We start from the raw sequence: 23206 nt of genomic DNA, 5'->3' as shown, positions 1-23206 counted from the left end.
CTCAATATCAAAGTTTACTCCTTCTCTCCACAATCATATTGTATGCAGCAGCCTATTGCATAGATAGTGTTTGCTGAGTATGTCTCTCAGTATTCTTCTAAAGTTATACCAAACTGATCTCTCGCTTTTCTTTCTAGATGACTCAACCTGTCATGTTTGGATCCTCTAGAAAGCGAATTATGAACACGATGCTTTTGGGGAAGCAGGGGTTGGTTAAGAAGTGGTCAAAAGATGGGAAAGATGTTCTTGAAAAGATAAATTCTTGTCAGTGATTTTATAAGATTAACTTTTGATTAATTTTCTACTTGCTGCAGTCTCATCTGCTATGCTAATATTTTAGTGAAAACATTTTTGACATGTAAATTTATTAAACAATTACCTTTATCTGGAAAAATATTTTTATAATGATTTCAATATGAATGTTAAGTTCTCAGTAGAAATATGAGTTAAAACCAGAAATACAGCACAGAAACAAAGTCCAAAGTGCAATTTTTTTTCACTCCCATTGTATGCTACAGAAAGACCTTTATTCCCCCCAAAAAATTATGCACAATATTTCAGGCAGCTCTACTGCCAATACCTTACAGAAGAGACAAAGGATAAAATCTCCCTCCTAAGTAACTTACAGATGAACTTATTAAATTAACTTATTAACTTATTACACTTATTAAATTAACTCATAAATTAATTCCATCCAAATCCTAAGTAATTTCTCTCTGTTTCAGGGTTTGTTATCATACTATCCAAATCAGTCAGCCTAGGACAACCAAGGAAAAACACCAGCACAATTTCTGAGCTGAATTTCTGTACAATGAGGAGAAGCCACCCATCAAAGTAGGCATGGGTAGCACAGCTCTTTGGCAAGAGACAGGAGAGGTGGTGGACACACATTGCTGAACACTGTCTTAACAACTCATCTAGGAAATGACTGTGATTTTCTCAGCCCAGTTTGCCAAACTGGATGAAATTGCCTACAGTGAGCATTGTACAGTATTGGAAGGTCTTCGTTGTAACGATAGAAAAATAAGACGACTTTTTTTTCCCTTTTAGGGAGTGTTGTAGGAAGTTGCAGTACTTATGTGCAGATAAACTTGAAAAATACTGTACTTATGGAGATATTCTCCAAAACCAAGTTATACATAATTTTTATACTGTTTATTTTTCCAATACAATCAGTGCAGAAAATTAAAAAGAAACACTACCTTTGAGAAAAACTTTAGCCAGTTTGTACCTTCTTCTTAATTCTCCTGGAATTATTTATAGTTAGAAACAGAAATGAAGTGTCTATCTCTCATGGACTCACCTCCAGCAAAAAACTCACGTTTTATTCAAGTAGATTTGTAGCTACTCATTGTCTTTTTAAAATCACAAACCTTATAGTATCTGAGGTTATGTAAGTTCTGCCAGAAATTTTGAAGAGCTTTGGATCAGTGCTTTAATGTCTTTTACAGGATCATATATAGAAATAGTAGAGATATTCTGCTCAAGTAATAATAAGAAAACAATCCTTATCGAATCTGACTAAGATTAAGATTAACTTCATTCTATACTAAATTAATAATTTGAAATATTACCTTTTTATATCTGTTTCAGTATCTGATTGCATTGTCTAAGAAATGCAAGGAAAGCAATCACGATCTTAACACCGTCACCATGATTACTGAAGCATATAGCACATCCTACCTTGTTTACATCTTCACATGCCTGGCTGCTCGTGCTGTCCTTCTGGATTATCTCTATCAGGTCAGCATGAAATTTCCTGGCATTCAGAAAGACTAATGGGTTGTTGACTGAAACTATCTTTACCTGTTTTAATGATTCCTGTGGAATGAAATAAACAAAATACTGAGAAGATATCTTGGGTTTGGAGACTGAAAAACAAAGTAATTTCTTTAAAAGTCCTGAAAATTCCTGTAAATCAACCTAGAAGGAACTTTGGGTTATGATAATGATTTAACAGATAACTGTCTTGATCAGTCTTCACACACAACTGAAGTAAAAAAGAAAATGTAAGTAAGTAACCTATAAGGAAAATTATCCTTAATTAAAGTTAACATGAAAGCAAAATCATATTCATTATGATAGATAATAATAAGGACTATTATCTGGCAAATAATAGTAGCACTGTTTCAGTTGGTATGATCCCCAAACATAGGCAAGGCAAGGTTTGCAGACAGGGAATATCTTTTATTAGACAAGCATATGTATTGGAAAAAGTACATGAGGACTTGGGGCAAACACTGCAGGTGGTTTGAGGAATGCTGAAAATGTTCATCTCAGTTATCTGAAGATTACTTTAGTGCAACAGGGATATTTCTCCATGGAAATACTTAGTGGACCCAGACCAAGCTTGCGCGACACATTTAAAACTGCCAGCACATATCTACAACCAACACAATAAATAATCTACACGAGAACCGTCAGTTGGTTCCTGTCTCTGCAGTTCTTTGAATAAGTTTCATCCAGTTCACCAGGTACGTTCAATGAAACTGTGTAGCCCAAAACACAGACATTATACACCAGAACGATTTCTGAAGGACATCAGATAAAGGTCAGGAAACCCCCAGGTACCAGTGGGGAACATTTCCCACAAAACAAGCACTCTCATTCTCAAGGTGGACTTAAAACACCTTCAAAAGCTAGTAAGAAAATTAATATTTATATATAAATATACTGATTTTGTAGGTAGGTAGAGTTACGCTCATTCTTCCTAGCTCTCCATTTTCAGCAGATTATGACTCATGTCTCTCTTTTCCTGAGGAAAATTAGGTCTGAGACAGACCAAATTCAATGTGGAGCAACGCCTCTCAGCTGCTTTGGTTTCTGCTGCTTCTGCTTCAGACTTGAGGAACAGTGCTAGCCGTTAGGGTCTTCCACTTTTTCCAGTTGTACTATTTGATCTAGTAAAAGATATTACATCTACTTATGAAGTTCTTTATGTATATTCCAGTAAATAATTGTATTAAGCTTTTATGCATCGAGTGCTGTAAACAGGAATAAGCAGGATCATGTGTGGCCTGTAAAATTTATCAATATTTTCAGTAGCATTTTCTACCTGACAGGCATGCATGCAACTAAAGATTCTTAAATAGCCACAATAACACTGCTCATAAGCACCAGTAGCCAAAAAAGCAATAGGATTAATTTGCCTTTCAGATACGTCTTTTATGGAAGCTGGGGATCTCTAGGTTACATGTGGAAGTTCAGAGCATTCTCCTTCCAGGTGAGATGAAAAGAGGATCCTTGAATGCACAACCCGAACATTGCACAGCAATGATTCCCACTAGTTATTTTCACATGCAAAACATGATATCACTGAGTGTCAGCTTCAACAGTCTCATAAAAAACTTTGCCGACTTTGCAAGAATGCAAACAGGATGAGATTTTAATGGACAAACACTGCAGCTGACAACACCTCAGCAGGACAACAGCAGACCGTGAGGGCAGATCAACAGATCTGATTCTGAGAAGTTCTCCAAAAGGATTTCAGTCCAAAAAAGTGCTATATGCAATAAAGTATTCTATCACTAAGTGCAATAAAGGGTCTGGATACAGAAAATATCCATTTACTACTGAAATAAAATATCTGATTTGTGTGAGTATCAGCTCTCAAAAATGAACTACTTGTGACAATGGGTAACAGGAAGTAAAAACCAAGAATTCGCAAGAGGATATAGGTTCAAAAAGGCTCTATTCTTCCTAACAAAAGTCAGAGACGTATAACGAGGTCGCACTCAAACACAAGTGGAGCTGACACACAGACCATTTTTTAAGTAGTTCAGAAAAGCGTGGGATTGCATTGAAGACGATACACAGTTTTCCCAACAGACCTTCAAGCAAAACAGGAATGGAAATCTTCACCACAAACCACACAAACGACCTCCTTATTGTAGACTGCTATTCAGACTTCTGGGAACCAGATGATCTCTCGGACACCACAGCAGCGACCATCATACAGACCAAGGAAACATTTCAAACATCCCAAACTGAGGCAACGAACCTCAGACTATGTATAGGGACTTTGCGCAATTTACCTATGAATGTGATTGTGGTAAATATCACATCACCAACATATCTCGGTCAGTCAAGTGGCAAAGCCTAACTGGCAATTAAAATGGCTAAGATTATATGAAAGAAAACTCTAAAATAAGGGCGAAACAGAGGGCAATATGAATGGAGAAATGGAGAATGGAGAAATACGCCAACATCCCACATATTCCCTTAAAAAAGATGTCATACACAGCTTGATGTGGAGACAAGTGAGCACTTTGGTGCCACACCAGAACGAGCAAAGTGAAAGACGAAAACTGAGAAAAAGGAAGGCTGATGTGCAAAGATCAAAGCCTGTGATGATCAACAAGCTAATAAGCTTCCGAAAATACAAGGTGGAAAATTTGAAAGGCTCAAATTGTAAGGCCAAATAAAGCAGATGGCAGACTTAGGTACAATCTTTTTTCCAGGATGGGCAAGGACAACTGTGCCAAATTTGGCTCAGTTATTCCTGGCTCTGGTTTGGTTCTAGCTCCTTTCTTAATAAGAACTGTTCTGAGAAAAACGGACTTCCTCTTTGTCGTGTCCTTGCCAAGAAAGAAAGAAAATTATCTCAGGTGGCCTATCCCCACTGCCACTTAGGAGGATACAGGCAATTGCCCTGTGCACTCTGCACAGCACTGTCTACGCTTGGGTAAGAATTCACTTCAGGGAACGCCTGTGATGCAATGTGTTTCACATAAGCTTCTAAATACCCTCTTGATTTTTTCCATACTAAAGTGTCTTTTCTCCTATTGATGAAATAACTTCTATAAATCCACAGACCTTAATGGCAGGGTAGAACATTAAGCTTACATATTTTCATGTTTAAAAATCCTGTTGTTTATGTCTAAGCTGTTATTTACCAGCGGAACTTGGATCAGTCTAACGTTCATACATTAAAAATTACCCTAAATGCCTGCTGCAACCCAGTGACTCTAAATTCAATTAAATGCATTTTTCTAAATCTTAACAATATTTTCCTTCTTTGTTTTGTGTAATAAGCTCTTGAGCAATTTGCTTTCTTAACAAAATGTTATTTTCCCCACTGTCTGCAGACACTGCTTTGTTATTACTTGGTTACTGGCATTAATCTTAATGATTAAGGAAAAAAAAGCAGGGGAGCAGTTAGCTTAAAAAAAAGATGCATAGGGATTTGTACAAAATATTTTATGAACTGATACAAAAAAAGCAGGCAAATCAAATTTTGGTTACCCATCTCTGACAAAGTTACTCCAACGTTTTTCTTAAGAATGAAAAGTGATATAATAATTGACAGCTGGGCCAGCCTCAGCAACAGAGTTTTTAATTCACATTTCAGAGTCCTCCCCATTCTCATGTACCTTTCACATTCCAGCATCGTTCAGCATGCCAAAACAGTAAACCCCCCTGAGCCAAGTTCAGATTTTGAGCCCAAGATAGCTCTGATGGAAAACATTTGCCAGAAAAAATGAATTCTTTAGGGGAGAGCTTCTTAATGGTGAGGTAATAACTGCTGAGCATGTTGCTTACTGATACATAACACCCTTCATAAGCATTAGGAAAGGAGAGAGGACATAGTAGAAACTGCCACGGTAGAGAAGGCGGGATGTCCTAGTGACAGGACTCCGTGCTGAAAGGACACATGGTTCTACTTCTCTCTTGGCTGCTGACCTACCACTTCATCCTGGAGGAGGGAGTTCACCTCTCTGGATCATTACCCTTCTTTTCTTGCCATAGGCCTGACCACAAGCAACTTTGATGATAATTGCAATGAAAATAACCAAAAGAATTTAAAATCTCTGACTGGTAGGTTTGAGTTTATAAGAAGCCATATTTTAAAAGCACAGTCTTTTGGAGAGATTCTTCCATCTGTTTTTCACGTGAGGGTACTCTTGTTTGAGTACAGGGTGGTGAGACGTGTGAAGTAGTCCGTGACAACTTCATGATGCTGTCCCTCCTTCCCCAGCCGCACACGGCGTCATCTGGGACAGTCCGATCACAAGGGGCTGGTGGCAAAAATGGGGTCAGAAAAGAGATTGTGGATGATGAAAGTCTCAAAGGACTTTCAGGAAATGAGGAAATTAGATAAGAATATGGAGACAGCTATTGCCTTCTCAGATGGACCTTGCCGTTGCTGCCAAGAGATTTCCTTAGACTTAGGAATTCGGGAACTTTTACAAAGAGCAATTTCTAACTTAAAAGTAACAAATAAACTAAGATAGACAGATCTAAGAGGACTTGCCTAACTTCACTTTGCAGACCAGCAGCAGAACCAGGAAAATATTCCAATTTCTGATGTCCAGACTAATTTTGTATTTACTATGTCATACTGGCTTTAGATTTCAAGTGGTCATTTCATGAAAATGTTCCCTTGACTCACTGATTACAATCTGGTAACAAACTAGAGAAAATAAACAAATCTCAATTAGTGGAACACACAAAAAAAGATAATTTAACTTACGCAATTATCTTCTGTTTTGTATTTATATTCCACTTCTTTCACATTTTTCAAATTCAGTGTGTTTGCTCTGTAATCAATACACAGAGAAGATCTGTAAGGCAAATCATTAGTAGTCTTGCACAGAAACAGAAAGAGACACACCCCGAAACTGCATCATAGAAGTTTAAAGTCGTGATGGTGCAATCCATAGGGATTTTGGGGCATACAGAGCTTATTTTTTGTGATAATGATCCAGTTAAAGGGTAAAAAGCACATTTTAAAATCATAATGTATCACTTCAAAAATATGAACAACGGAAATTTCTGGTAAATAAAATCTTAATTTTAAGTTTCATTACTGTTTTGTAGCTGGCCAGAGAGCTATTCTCAAGTCAAGGTAGTTAATATACAATCTACAGCTTCAAAAGCACAGAGGTTTAATTAATATTTTTTACCTGCAAAATCATATTGTAAGGGAAGGGGGAAAAAGATATCAAATAACTATGGGTCATGAAAACTAAGGATGTTTTGTTTGTCATTAAAACTGACACATCTTTGTATGATGACACAGAACATTGCTCTTTAGCTATCGAAGTGGGGAACTTAACTGGAAAAGCCAGCATCCCTATGCTCTCTACACAGCCACTGAAGAGAGAAAGTTGCCTTGAAAAGGCAGCTTAGTGTAGGACCTTCTGCTTCAATACATCATTTGCAGGAACACATTTAACTGCAGAACAGGACGGCTATGAAACTAGCTACCATCTGAGCTCTGTACTTAAAGCTAGGCAATGGAAATAATCCCAAAATACAAACATTTAATAGATGCATCGATGTGCAAGGAATATTTGCAGGTACTGGGGTTGGCTAAATGAGGCTTGCAAAAGTCAGCTGTTCTCTCCTGTTTGCATAAATCAAGCTGTAGCTGTTGCTGGTTTTAATACATTCTGATACATAACATGTACCACATCCAATACTCTGGCATTTGAACAGAAACTTCACAATAAATCGTCTACGGTATTCTTCTTGCTTCACTTTTTCTGACACTTTTGCCCATGACTGCATGGTTTACTGCATGTTCTCTTGCTAACCTCACCTGTGCAGTACAGTTTTTAAGGCTGTTGACTTGTTCAGTGCCTTTAGCTTGCATGGACAATCATCTGCAACCTGACTGAAGACCACAGAAATCACTGGGAAGAGTCTTATTTACTTTAATTAGTGGAGGTTCAGACTGAGGTCTCTGGTTAAATCAGACAACAGAAGATCGTGCTATTTTGTGTCAGATAACTCCCTTTCTGCTGTGGCAGAACCTCAGACTTCCAGGCACAGGGTGTAAACAACATGAAAACTTACCTTTTCCTTTACTAGCAGAATTTACCAAAATTTTAGTTTGCTGAGTAGCAGAATCACCAAAAAGGTAGTGATTGATTCAAGCAGAAACCTTCTTCCATAATTTGTAATTGCCTTGCAATTTTGAGCTATTTTCACGCTGGTTCTGCAACTTATTCTATGAGAACAGAGCTATGCATAAATGGTTAACACCATTAACTTTAACAAGCATTAAATGAAGCTGCCTATATTGTACTTAATTTCAGTGGGATTCAATGTTCACGCAAACAACTCCCTGCAAGCAGCAAGTCATTTGCAGGACTGGTGATCTATGGATTAACTTTGTGGCACAAAAATCATGAACCTCAACTGATATTTTCCTTTACTCATGATCCAAAGTAGCAACTGTAATATACAAAAAAGAATATGCAAAGTTGTATTAGCTCTAGTTTCTTTGTCCTGGCTTTTCTAATTCATACATAGATTTATAATGTACTTTTCATTATACGTTAGAATAGTTGTGCAGTTATGTTTCTTTAATGTATATTAGCAGTGCAAATGTTAACTGTCAACTGCTGTGCAACATAGTATCTAGGAGTTTATAAAGGGCACTTAATTACTAAGGGTTTCCAGACATACTTTCTCCTTAAGAGGTAAATAAATATCTAATGGAAAAAAAAATATATTATTTATATTTATGTTGATCTTATGCTACCTTCACCTAATGAGGCATAGAGATGTGTAATACTAAGAGAAATCACAAAATAATGCCATAGTATGAAATGTTTTAGAGACCCTTAGCTTACAGTAAATGCACAGGTGTGACTTTTCCTTCTGAATTGTCTTTTCTAGTAATTTTCTGCAACTAAAACCCCGACGTTTCATTGTTAAATTTAGTGTACTGTATGTCTATCCCGACAGTGAAGCAATGTGCCAGAAAGGAGACATAACAATGTGCTGCTAGAACATTTCGATAAATTTATTTCTCACCTGGGAAAGCGGAAAATCACAATTACTATAGTGCAGACAACGCCATACAACAGTCCCACGTTAGCAGCAAAGCATATTGTAAACACATAGGTACTAACCCATATGCTCTTTAAGGAGGGAAACAGAAAGAGGTGATTAGTTTCAATTTTTGTAACAATATGCATTTTATGAATCAGAAATAATTTTTTTAAGCGAAGATAGTTTCGCAGAGGTGAACTTCAGATCTTTGAACTGGCAAATATTGAAGACTGAATTAGCAATTAAAATAATGCCTTCCCATGGAAGAACACATATGACAAGGCACTACTCATCCCAATGCTCACAGAGGTTCCTTTCACAGTTACTTAAAATAGCATGTGTAGTTGCGCTAACAGCATAATTCAGAATGAACTCAGTTGTTTTGTAAAACCTATATTTTATTTTTCACATTGCAAGTTTTTGTCACCTTCTTCACTGCATGCATTTAAAATCTTCCTTTCCTTTTACACAGTGAAGCACCCTAAAGGTCACGTACAGAGAGTTCTTCTCCCACTAATTGTGTAAGTGGGAATTCTAATTTGCAAGGAGATTAATCAAAAGTGGCATTCATCAGAGTACAGCTGACTATCCTAACTCTATAACAAACAAAAATTATTGGGGAATGAATTTCTTCACACAGAAATGGTGAGATTTCAGATTACTTCCCCATCTTTCAATGTTTGATTAATAAAACTTTGGATTCATTTTAAATACAATTTTAAAAATATACAAAGAAGCATATCTGAAACAAAAGTCACTTTAAAAGGAATTTAAAATATTAAAAAAACCCAAAATATTTTAACATTTCAAATTTTTTCTTAATTATTTTCTAAACAGAAACAATCACTCATATTTCCATACTACAATGATGTGTATGGCAGAGAGATATCCAGATTTTACAATTAGAAGGAGAAAAGTACAAATTACTTGATTTCTTATACCAACCTAATGTCAGCACATATTTCTTTCCTTGAGGAAGCCATAAGCAAAGACTGCCACCTAATCTTTATATAAAAAGTGTTAAAGAAGGATGGAAAGTATTTTCACTCCTCTGGATATACTGATCTCCACAGGTGCCCATTTCAACAATTACAGTGCTTCTTGTTAATGTTTGCAGAGGAAAAGATCACATTACAAAGGCACAATCAGTGTTAAAATTATCCTTTCTGATGTTTTCACTTAGCTCAGGAAAGCCAGAGACAATAGAATACTTTCACAGGAATTTTGCCTGAGCAGATTTCAGAACTGTTATTTTATGAATTATAAAATGTAAGTCATACCGTACCAATTTGTGCTTCACAGAGGACAGAGTGTTACATGACTCTACTGAAACCTTTTCCTCCCTCATCTTCAAAATTTTAAACTACTGCCAAAGGTTTTACAGTCTCTTCATACATAGTATGTATGGCTGCTAAGTAAAGAAGTAGTTCATTCTTTGAAACAGTGCTCAACCTCCAGTTATAGTTTATGACATCTTATACAAACTGTTGTGTATATATTTGCGAAGAATACCTTTATGAGCAACAAACATTGAGTTCTGATTAATCAGTGAGAAAGTAATCCTAAAATTTACAAATCCAATATATATTTATGAAGGAGTTCACTGGACATGAAAGGGCTCATAGAAGTACTACAAACCTGAAATTCAGGTGGGATCAAGAATTAGCCCATCCTGATAAGGCTGAACCCTTGGCAATGCCTGAGATCAAGCAATCCACTTCAGCTGCAGACCTGAGCCTCATCACATCTAACTAAATCATTGCTGCAAGACCTGAAAAATGCTTCTGTCTCAGAAGAAAACAGAAAACGTGAAAACCCAATACAAAGCCTACATAGGAAGAATCAAAGCCAAAAATGTTTAAGTACTGCTGACTGCTAAGCAGCCTAGTATCTCACATCTTAACCGTAACCAGAGACTGCCATTGTTGTAGAGGATGAGCCAAAACAATCATATTCTCATCTGTCAATCACCCTTTCAGTGCTTTGTATTGGCCTGGAATCAGTACTTTTTTAGGTAGGGTAGCATCAAACTTGTAGAAAGAAGTTATGTTGATCTGATAGACATTTTTTTAATTCATGGGTTGTCACAAGGTTCAACAAAGAGGTCGTAAAAATATCAAATTTTTCTTTGGCAACTTACTTCAAGATGGTTATTGTATATCCCAGGACAGATAGAATCTAATCATTCTTCAAATCTTAATAATAAAGTATTGTAGGCACATGTTATTCTTAAAAGTCAAAACAAAATCCAACTTCAAAATATACTGGTACTGTATTAATTTAAAAAAAATCTAAAGAGGGAGAAAAGAAACAAGTAGGAGATATGGATTTGTGTTGAATTCTATATATATTAGAAAGCATAGGAAGCATTGAGAGGGACTATGACTGTATATATAGCAGCTGCTTCCGAAACTCTGTGGACAGTGTGTTTCCATGTAGGCCTTTTCATTTCATAAGGTCTATCCATCCACCATTGAAGGGAGTGTGAAATGGGAACTTGGTGGGGAAAAAAAGCATATAAATAGGTGAAGTGGGAGAATACTCTCCGAGCCAATGGCTAAACAATGCAATACTAAGATACTGTGATACTAAATGTTTCTATACCACTTTGGAACCAGATTATAAACTTCCCTTTTTCTTGCAAACCAAAATGATCAGCTATTGCCTGTATGGATAAGGTTCATTTCACTTGACATCATCTACTGCGGAGATGTCTGCAGCTGGGTGAGCTGTCTAGATTCCCAACAAAATCAATAGAGACCTGGTTATGAGAGTGAGGGGAATTTAGGATGCAGTTCACCTGACTCCTACCTGATTACGCTGCTGCCTACTTCAGGAAGAAATGAATCATACCCTAACATGACTTGATTGACCAGCTCTGTACTGTTTGCAATGCAAGGCTCTGATGACTTGCTCAGATACAGAGGCCCTTGCTGCAGGCACCAGCATGTACCCAGAAGAAGAATCCTATTAAAGCCCTGTTCATTCAGGGGGTGCCTTGGCAGAGAAGATGTTGGAGTCCAGGAGAAGGCTCTGGCTCCAGGGAGGCTGCGTAGCATGCCCATGCTCCCACGTCCTTCTGCAGACAAATGTCTGATGCATGCATACATCTTCAGGGCACCCTTCATCAAAACTTACGATTCAAGCACTGAAGTGAAGACCACTACAGCCATAAAACAGGAACTGCTTAAGACTAAAGTGCTATAGTAGTTCTTTAATATAACTTTTCACACGCATTCCATACATAATGGTTGAGAAGGTATTTGTTTGCACAGACTGCCCTGGAGACAGATGGACTGATATAAATATTATTCTTAAAAAAGAATTTATATGGCAATCACACTTTCAATGGATTAAGCATTTGTAAATTCCGTCCCACTCCACTGAGACTAAATACAGCAAAACTAATATAACTCAGGGTAGCATATTCACTAATGAGGGAAGGATAGAAAATCTCTCCAGGATGTCATAAGCTGGAAGCATTCATGTAAAATTATTATCATAGAAGAGATGGCTTTGGAATTTTCCTGCTCTTTGCAAAATTATTTATATAGCAAAGGTCTCAGTGCTTTCTCATTAATCAGAGCCCCTATGTGATGAATACCTGAACAAATCTAAAAGTTCATCTCCCTCCTGAGGGTAATATGTTTAAAAGTTCTAAAAACACATGAAATTGCACCAGTGAGCTCCAAAATTCTATGGAATGCTCTCCCTGGGACCCCTACTCCAGTCTATTTTGACAAAATAGATTGATAGGGTGGTGGCTCCATGTCTTAGAAACTCACACTGGCAAGATGGAGTTTCTTGCCTTGGAGGTCACTTGTCGAAAGCGAGAACCTCCTTGTTGGATCTACTTTAATTTCTGAATTAGTTGCGTTCTTTACATCCTTATATATCAATATATGTGTATACATTTACAATTCATACATCCATAACTACCTCTCCCTTCATGGCACCATGCATAGGAACGGTAATGTGTAATTTTTACCATAAATTGTTGCCATTCTTTCTGCTTTACAAGTCAGGCATACAACTTAGCTCTGCCTCAGCTGTGGTCATTTCCCGGTGAAGTCATTTGCACGATTTTTAACATTTTTTTCTCTTTAAATGCCATAGTATTTCTCTGTTGAATACCCCAAATCCCTGTTATATAATTAACTCATGACAATAATCCTTATTCTATTGTCATTTTTCACTTAGAGGGTCACCTTCTGAAATACTTTTTCACCATCTTTCGTCACTTTCAAGTCCAACTGTTAACAGCAAAAAGAACATTTTTCTTCAGCAGTCCATTACCAGGTAGTAGTCTTTGCCTACTTTAAATGGCTACAGCTCATCTGGGATGTTCAGACTTAAAAACAAGAGTTAACAGGAACTTCACTGGCCTTTTTTTTGATACTAGGAAAGTGCACTGTCAAGCTGGAGAATAAAAAAGGGAAGTTAGTCAAGAAGTAGACCTGCATAAGAAATTAGGCTTGCAGGAAGGATATGGAAATCAACTTTTGATCTGAGGACCTGAAAAGTGAGATAAACTTACAGAAGAATTCCAGATCAACTTCCTGGTAGTTCCCCAAAAATAGGCAAAAATTCAAGACAAATCATTCTCAGGTTAATGTACAAAACAGATAACACATGAATCAACACCTTAGAAACAGCCAAAAGATTAAGATAGCAGAGGGAGGACAAATACTGTTATGCATACAGTTATGTATTTAGCATATATAGCGGAATAGAGCAAGTATTGATCTGAAATTATTGAAGTCATCCAAGAAGGTGTAGGGACTGACAGAAGACCTTAAGTGAAGCAAGAGACCTTTGAAGTTCCTGTGAATGCTGTGAATGACAGGAAAGGGCTCTTTGGAGTAAGGGCAGTGGGGTTCTAGCTGGAAAGAAATTGAATGTGATTTGAGAAGTGTGATATAAAAACAGGACATTCCTGAGGGTTGATAAAAAACAACTTGAAAGAAAACTGAAACAAATATACCTAATACTATTCAGCTGATAATATTTAGTATTAGCTACTTAGGTCTGTCAGCCTACCTGCTCCTTTGAACTCAGCTGCTCCTAAACATTAAATCTGCAAGAAAAAGCAATCCATGGCTGAAAGGAGAGATTTCATAGACTCACAGAATACCATGAGTGAAAGAGACCCATGAGGATCATCGAGGTCAACTCCTGAGCTGTACCTTTTAAGATGTACCTTTTACATTTAACAAGATTATGTTTTATAAAGAACTAATCAACAAATAAATATTACTCATCCTGTTTGTGTTCAGTGAGAAGCTTAAAGAAATGCAAAGGAACAAGGTAACAAAAGCCATAATATTCTGTTTCCATGCACTCTTGTTTGCCAGACCTATGAGCATAACAAACCTGACTTCTATGTTACATGACACACACCCTTCAAAGAATCAGTTCCAGAAAGGACAGCTGCTAATTATTTCCAAATGGTTTTTTTAGTGTTTCTATCTTCAAAACACTTTGGATAACCTGGGTAATGGAACTGATTCATTTCCAATGTGCTGTCAATTGCTGGGGTGAATCTTTTCAGGCCAAAATCAACACCAGTGTAGTTACTGAAATCACCGGGCTTGGTGGGGCTCCTCAGACCAGGCAGCAATGCAAGATCAACGTTTACAGCCTTACTTTAGATGATGCTATTTAAAGCAAGATGATTTGCCTGTCAGGCTAAGGACTGATGGTGCAACTACCTGAAGATAAATCATTGTTCAAGTATATCCAGTCAAAAAGATAAACCCAGCAAACTCCCCTCTCTATAACCTTTCTTAGAAATAATGACAGATGTCAGAGATGTAATAACTAGCTACTCATCCATCCTTTTCTGCCAAAACCACAAAAGCGAAAATCAGTCAGGCTAGTCTATCTATGAAGACGCATCAAGACTAGTGAGCTTCCAGAATACCCTGCTGGAAAACTTAACTACTTATTACCTCAATGGACTGATAGAGAAGCTGTATCTCTCCCATAACTACCAATTTTCTTAAGTCCGCTGTCCCCAAAATAATTCTTGATACACATCATCCACCCCTTGGGACACTGGAAATCTAGGTTAAGCTGAAGACCAAATACAGTACAAGTGGTAGAAAATATTTTCAGAATTTTGCTGCTTGAGGAACATAAGATTTCATAAAAGATAGAGCTTTTCTTCTGGAGGATACAAAAAAAATAACTCTTATCTTCTGTGATGAAATGTGAAAAATCTCAAATAGCCAAACTTGACGTTGTTCACTCAGCACTGCTTTCCATACTGAAATCCAGTACTCTATAAAAATGTTTTATTCAGTCTAGACATACCATTACTGCTGTAGAATACTAAGTCACTGGTGAGTTCAACAGTCCAATATTACCTCCAGTAACCTATATCTCCCACCACAGAGGAGGAGGATATGGCCAAAATACCTTTCTGAATATTTGTTACCTGAAACTGCATAAACAGAAGTTCCAAAACTTCCTAAATAAATATTGACATCCATCTTGATGGGATGTCAATATGTATTTAGGTAAGTGGTTAGAGGTTTTGGTTGCACTAATTGGCCAATATATTAAAAAACTCCCACAGAAGAGAAATCTAGGAGTCTTCCTAAGCATGGACTCATCTTTAATATTTGCTAGGAATTCTGTGCAAATGTATGTCAGACTATTCAGATTTTGCATTAAGCTAGATTTTTGTACTATGTCTCTTTCCATCTATCTGCTTTTTCTGACATATTCCTCCTCTCATATGCAGAATCTTTCATTATGATCAAACAATAGATATTCTGTTTGCAAAATCTGAAAGACTTAAGGCAATTTATGTACAGCACCCTAGGACATGTATCTTTCTGCATCTCTAGTGTTTCCAGTTCTGTTTGTCCTGTACAGTCACTCCATATCCCCAGAGGACAAAGATACCGGAATCTCTTCAATAATACTACAATAGCAAAAGCATGCTAACCAGCTAGAAAAGGCATAGAAAATTAGACACACATCTGCTCAGATTAACCTGATCTGTCTGTATACACATCTTTAGCATTAAATTATGTTTGATTCTTTGTAATTTGCTAAAATTACGGTTTTTTAATACAATTGACATTACAGATGCTGTTCTTCTGAGACAGAAAATAAGCCAATATTATACAAACCCCCTAATAGTAATGGCTTGCATTTATCTCTTCTAGAACCACAGAAGTATTAAAGTTTATTTAGTAGGTATTTGTTAAAGGGTGTCAGGAAAACCTCCTTAGATTAAGTTTCACTTACCCAGTCTATTTTATCCACATTCCAATATTTTTTTAAGTCACGGAACTGCATTAACATCCCCTTCAAGCCCACAACAATAACACTTGCTAGCACACACTGCAAAGAAATAAAAAACAAAAGCCATTTGCAGAATTGGTAGTGAAAACAAATGTTCTTTCTTCAATTTAGCAGTCAATATTATAATTAAATTAAAAAAAACCCTGAACTTAGTGTTTCAAAAATGGGATGAGCAGAGGTGTCCTTGTGACACAAACATAACAGTATCAAATCCATTTTTTTTTTCCTGAAGGCAATCTATAGGCCACCTAACTGTGAGAAAAATGACAGAAACTTCAGGACTTCCCAAGACTCTCCATGTGTTGCCAGACCAACTATGTTCTGCCATATCGGGGAGACTCAGAAGCACATCAGCACTCAACTTCTACATAGTGAAAAATTTTAACTCCCCTTCTTCACCACCTAGAGAAGGCCTCTAGGGCAAAAAATCCATTAACTTTGAGGCAAACAAAATAATTTATTGTTCTCCAAATCAGAAAGGAGGAGGAGATGGATGAAGAAATCACCTGGAGCCAAAAAGGATGGAGTACAATGCAATGGACTTACAGTGCATAGGTGGGAGGGCTGAAAAAGCATGGTAGACAACAAATAAAATATCAAGAAAGCAACATACAAAAAGGTTTTTTTTAAATATGGGGAAAAAAACCTACAGGAAACCAGTCAAAATTGACATATAATCCATATAAAAAATGAAGGCAAGAAAGCAGTATAGTAAGAAAAAGGACATATTGTCCACCCCTCTTCAAGTGTCCTTCCTTTGCATAGTTAAAATAAGCTAGAAAAGGATCTGTGTTTGAAAAGTGAGAACCTTCATGTGACGCTATGTAAACAATAGCACAAAGTAAATTTAAAGCACAGTTGAGTTAAAGTTTCATGTACAAACATGGCAGAATTATGGATAATTTTGGAGCTGTATTTTGCATCTTTGACATGCCTCTAGTTAAAATTAACTATTAATTTGTCATACCAAAAGCTAGATATAGCTTATGTGAAAACACACCACGTTGCTTTACAGAATCTTAGTGTAGAAGATGTATTCCATGACAGAGATATAAGAATACCTCATAATCTTTCTGTAATTAAGCTTAGATCACTATCTGAAATAATTTGTGTCAAATTTATTTGAAAAACAAAGTCATATATCATACGTATAACTGAAGAAAAACAGTGGATCTTCATTAATTTCTACCACACTTTGTCAATTTATAAATCCTCAGCAATCTGGATGTATATTTTTCATAAACTACGTGCCAAAAGTAAGTAGAAGAGATATGCTTTCTTACATACTTATGTGATAGCCTATATATGCAACTGTGTATGTGTAAAATCTATAGGTATTATGTTGTCACCTCTGTATTTTATGATTTCGAGACTTCCTGTGCCCTTAGTATTCTTTCTCTCATTGAAATTAAACAGAGCTGTTTTAGAGGTAGTACTGTCTTTCCCTGAAATAAATTAAGTCATTAGAAAATGTTTGACATAATCTTTAAAAAGGAAAAGTACCATACCATAGGCAGCCAGTACAGCATAGGTCCTATTGCATAGATCACCACAAGAATTAATACACAAGAGATAAGGCAAGCCACCTAAAACAATAAGAAAAGCAGATCATTCAGTCTAACCAAAAAAAATATTAAAATGTGTGAAAAGGACTAATTATCAAATATTGTAGACAAAGTCAAGAATAAGATGGTGAAGATGTTAGCTATTAATTTATCTATGGCTTGCAGATGCATATAATGTCACTTTTAATCTCTGCTGATTACCTTCAGCCAACTACAGTGAAAACATAGTAAGAGATCTCAACATCTGTGCTTGACCCTGCCGACAGCACACAGACACAGACCACAGCATCACTTACACACTCGGTTATTAAACGGAGCGTGTGTGTGCGATATCTCATCCCAGAAGTTTCGCAGCACCCACTGTCATTCTGTAACATATTTATAGCCATGCACCCTATGTTGCACTACATAACTCATCTGTCATAACACTGAGCAAGAATTATATGTGGAGAACTGTGTCGGCATTTTTGCACAAGAGAAGTTTTCTAACTTTTTTTACTGGGATCAACACTAAAAGGGAACTATTGTGTTAAGTCAGAAACCACCAATGATTTCACGTGAATATCAGTGGACATTAGAAAATGTAGGAACAATTTTTTTTTTAATTTATATTGAAAATTATAATTAATGCAGGTGACATGAATCCAGACAAATGTAAGCTCTAACAATTATATGTTTCTTCACAGTATTATATGGTATTAATTTGATGGAAAACTAGAGTAAAATTGCAGTCTACTCCACTCCGACTGTTCACAAAGTAGGGTACTTCTGGTTCATTACGATACAGCCCAGATTCACAGAAGGTTTTTGATGATAAGTAGACAGATGCTCACTTTATTTTTATATTGATAATATGTTTCTTTACTAAAATAATTAGGTTTCATTTTAAGAGACAAGTTGTTAAAAACAAGACCAGACAAGTTGTTAAAACACTAGAAAATTAAAGCTGCGGTGTACTTAAAAATACCATCAAGAAGGATAGACAGAGTGTTTACAGAAAAAGGGACACAAAATCTGCTAGTAAAGTCACAAGGAACTTTTCCCTCTTTCTGCCTTCCCAAAAAGCAAAATAAAAAGTGTTGATTCTATTTGAAGGACACTTCCAGCCCATGATAGAGTCCCTCACTTCTGTTTTCTCCCAGGAAAAGATATCAGTGAAGAATAAATGACATCACTGAATCCCAGGTATAGCCGTTGGAGAAAAAAAGGCTACTCTGAGCCCCCGAAAGGCTTTTTGCATTTCTTTCATGACGTATGCCAAAGTAAACTGACTTGTCTCCATGTAGTCAAAGCAACCCCTCACTTTTCTTCTTGTCTATGATCTGACCAACATTTATTAGTGGTGTTCTTCTCATCTTTTCATTCTGCCTAGATAGCCTCAAAAGCAGAGGATTAAGTGGATGTGTTGCTTTCCAAAAAGAAGGCAGGAGAGAGAATTTTATGTTTATTAAAGTACTCTCATAGTGCTAATGCATGGCCACTCTCTAACTTTTGGATGCAGGCTCTGCTATACTGTGCAAGCAGTATACCAAGCAGATAGTTGTTAGTTTTACCATGTACTTCCTACCTTTAAATCAAACTATGGTGGTTTCTTTTTCCATTTCATATATCGAATAACCTTCTATCGGGGCCTTTGCCTACATGTACCAGAGCCGACGTGCTCAGATACCCTATATGCCTTCAGGTTATAGGTCTTCAGGTACAGGTCTTCAGGTTACCTTAAAGCTTCCTTGGAAAAGCCATGATGCAGTACAACTGCAAATTGTACAAATAATACGTGAACAGGTAACAGAAGAGGATGTCTGTGAGGATGACGGCATGTGGTATGACATTGAATCCAACTCAAAGATATGAAATAGCTAATAGCAAAGTGGTAGCTAAACTATTTGCATATAAATGCTTTTAAAGATTATTATTTATTCTATATAATGAATTATAAATTATATAATTTATTATATATATAATAAATTATATATAATAAATTATAAATTATTCATTATGATTAATCAAGTTCAGAATACCGTTTAGGCTAATTAGCAAGTAATTAACATGTAGAGTTTTGAAATAAAGCCCTGTACCATTTCTTAGTATTGTGGTATCTGCATGCGAAATAATTGCAGGACATGGTCAAGAAGAAACAGCACCTATAGACTGTACTTAGCCTTGTCAGTTGTCCCTTGTTACCCTTTTCCTTGTAATTAAAGTCCTTTACACAGGCGAGAGCAACAGTTATAAAAAGGCAATAGCAACAAACTCCAAAGGACATCGCATTCATATGGCACCTTGAGTTTCAGAGGAAGGAGGGAGAGGCAGTGCTTGGGGGCTGCCCCAGGGGTGTCCTGGCTGCAGTGGCCCACCTGGTGCCACCATACGCAAAGGTCACAGATGAGCAGTTTGCTGCCTCTCTTGTTCACAGGCATGGTTTGGACAGGTAACAGCCTTCAGGGGTCACAATTATAATCTTCCCTCTTTTCTGAGCTACTGCAAAAAGAACTTCCGGGGTTGGTTTCCAACAGTAGGAAATAACCCAAAAAGTCCTCAAAAATCAGAGTGTCATCTCTGTGGGCTTGATATATACTGAGGGACGGATGAGTACACCGTGTCACAAGGCAGAAGGTGGGAGATTGCTTGGGGTTTTTAGAAGCAGTTGTTAAGGTTACTTTCACTTTATTTCGAAAATCAGATAGAAGCACTAAATTAAATCTGTTTTTTTTCTAAAACTTCAGCTTAGCCTGTACCATTAAATCCATTAAACACCATTAGAGGGCACTTTTGTTACAGTGCTAACAAATTCACATAAAACTGAAAGAACTTCTGTGTAGTTTCCTGCAGCCCGAAAACACAACTCCTAACCTCCTTACTGCCGTAGACTTTAGAGTTTATATTGAATTAACGAGGTAAAAATGAATAAGTGGAACCATTAGCTTTTCGAGAAAGACAGTTGCCGATCAGATGCAATTCCACGCAGATTGTTAAAAATGACGGGGTAGAGTCATTTCCCAGGACACAGGAAAAGGAAGAATAGGGAAATACAATGGATAAATCAGTACAAGTTCCAGTGAGCAGTATCATAGCCATAATTCTCCTACGTACTTCACTCGAACCCATTACCTGTGTTTTGGCGCCCGTACTGTATAAAAGTGCCGTCCGTCCCATCGCTGCAGCACTTGGTATGCAAAAGAAAAATGAAGGAATCACGTTGCTGAGGCCATGAGCCAAAAATTCCTGCAAAGTTGTTAAACAGAATATGTTTTTTTCCTATTGTTCTGTCATTTCAATGCTTCTTGCCAACAAAGGAGTCCCCTATGTAAATATTAGCAATGACAAGGGATGGCCATATTTTTGAGGGAAAAAAAAATCACGTATGTACGTCATAAAAGATCTCCCAACATAATATATCTTCTCACAACTCAGAACTGATTTGAATGCTAGAACTGCTGAACCAGATTCATCAAAAAGAAGGAGGTGCATTTTGTTCACAGAGTAAATGGTATTGCTAAGTTTTAAAGATGAAATTCAGCCAAAATATTTACATCTTGATCCACATCTGCTTTTTAACAGGCCAGATTCTCAAGTAGTGGGATCTGGACAGTGTCCAGGTTGTTTCTGGCTTATGACTCTACTGGAAAAAGACAGCCAGTGATTTTTTTTTCTTTTAGAGCATGCTTTAGTGAAAGTGAAGTATGGTAGCAATACTATCTGCATGCTGTCTTTCATTACAAATATATTTGGTGTTTATTCACAGTCAAAATGCAGACATGTCTGAACAAAGATTTATAGAAGAAAAAGTGGGGAAGCCACCTTGTATCTGCAGCCTGAGCTGAACAGTGTTTTCTAATAAAGCACCCCAACTTGGCTACCCAGCATCAGTTTTCTTCCCCAGACTGTAAGGAGCTCATTCATCTCCTGAGGGCAATGTGTAAGAAAAGACCTCAATACCGCTAGAAGTGCTTAGGACACAAATGGTATTGTATTCAGCCAGGGCAACACCTGCTCATAAGTTTGTCTTCACAACACAGGACAGCACCACCTTAAAGGTCCCCAGACAGCCTTGCACACCCACAGGCCACCATGCAGAGCCCTATGCCTGGCCCCTGAATACAGTACAGCTGCACCACCCCGCTGCCACTGTAGCCTCTATTCTCATGGAAGTTTTGCTCTTTTTCTCTATTGTTCGATGCAGACGTACACATAGTTTCCGACATCTCAGTAATTAAGCTGTGTCAGCTACAAGTTTTCCAAAGGTGCGGAAAGACATACAGGTTGCTGTGCTCCATTTAGTGCTCTTGAGACAATACAGCATATTGCCCTGAAGCCTGACTTGTATTAAGCTCAAAGCATTTTCCCTCTTCTCCCAAGAAAACATGGTTCTGAAGCATCAGCAGAAATTTATGGCACAATGTATCCATTCTGAAGAGAATTAGTTTTAGAGACCTGAGTAGACAAGAACATTCCCACCATATTTTCCAATGACACAAAGAGTGGTAAAAGACATGCACTGATGTAGCAAGACTGACCTGTCTAGATAGGGTGTTCAAATAGACCTCCAGCTGCAAAACCAGCTGTTCTTCATTCAACCTTAAGTCATTTATCCCAAACCACTTAAGAGAAAGGTGGAGGCAGCATTTTCATCACACAGCACTATTGCCAGTTATCTAAAACAGGGTGTTTCTTACCACAGTGCTTGAATAATTGTCTCCACGGATTTCCAGTTGGCTTGGAGTTACCCACCTGCCATGACCAGCAGTGGGGTAAGTTGAGAAAGTAAACATCCCACCTTACTTAAGCTCCCCTGCTATAAAGTGGAACTCTGCACAGAAAGCTCCTATGGCTGCAAATTTGGCAGTGTTGTCTGAACCCACTCTCCTTCTTTTATACAAATAAACCTATATTTCAGATGAGACGTCTACTTTGCATAAGCTTCATTTTATAACATCAGATATGTCCTGGGGCTATAAGTACCTAGTTTATTTTTAGAACTGCTTTGTTTCTTTAATCGGTGGCTGATTTAACATCTTAGCTGGTCTTCAAGAGCTCAGCTGCCAGAGGAGAAGCTGTCTTGTCTCAGAACACTGGAAAAATGCATTAACACCCAAATTGGCTGCTGGCTGCACCAAATGCAGTAGTATGAGATTATCCTGAAGGATGCGATTCCCCAAAAGGAGCAGCTCAGCTAACTAGGGTGTTCTGAAGAGCTGATTTGGACTAGATTTGGGGTTTACTGTAATCACTGGAAGGCTTCAGGATGCCACATGGACCTCACCCTTTCCTACTATATATTCATCTATAACACATTTCCAGAATGGTGAAGCAATTTCAAGGTTTACTGACAATAAAGAGAAAGAGCTTTACCTGGTTATCATCCACAGTGTATTTAAACTTTTTAGCAGAGGCTTTGGCAAGAGCTAGTGATGCTACATAACCAACCAGTGCTACTCCAAAAGCTTCAGTAACTACTTCAGGCAGGATATTCATAGGTGGTGTTTTTGGTGATGGTAACCTATAACAAATAAAGACAGTCATTTTTGCAAAGCCTGGAA

The 23206-nt window shown here is 37.3% G+C and overlaps 1 protein-coding gene across 1 annotated transcript in view; it reads right to left on the bottom strand.

Annotated features, from left to right (window-relative positions):
- The window catches only part of SLC26A7 (solute carrier family 26 member 7), a 68660-nt gene that overhangs the window by 5758 nt on the left and 39696 nt on the right, over positions 1-23206 (bottom strand). The window contains exons 7-13 of the mRNA XM_075495745.1: positions 23019-23166; positions 20778-20891; positions 17610-17687; positions 16045-16140; positions 8767-8873; positions 6473-6539; positions 1684-1821 (exon numbers count right to left, since the gene is read on the bottom strand). Of these exons, the coding sequence (XP_075351860.1) occupies positions 1684-1821; positions 6473-6539; positions 8767-8873; positions 16045-16140; positions 17610-17687; positions 20778-20891; positions 23019-23166 (748 nt within the window). The remainder of the gene's footprint in view (positions 1-1683; positions 1822-6472; positions 6540-8766; positions 8874-16044; positions 16141-17609; positions 17688-20777; positions 20892-23018; positions 23167-23206) is intronic.

Source organism: Mycteria americana, chromosome 2 (genome assembly GCF_035582795.1).
Source record: "Mycteria americana isolate JAX WOST 10 ecotype Jacksonville Zoo and Gardens chromosome 2, USCA_MyAme_1.0, whole genome shotgun sequence".
NCBI classification, from domain to species: domain Eukaryota; kingdom Metazoa; phylum Chordata; class Aves; order Ciconiiformes; family Ciconiidae; genus Mycteria; species Mycteria americana.
The sequence above is the reverse complement of the archived record's forward strand: the minus strand, read 5'-3'. Positions and strand labels throughout refer to the sequence as shown.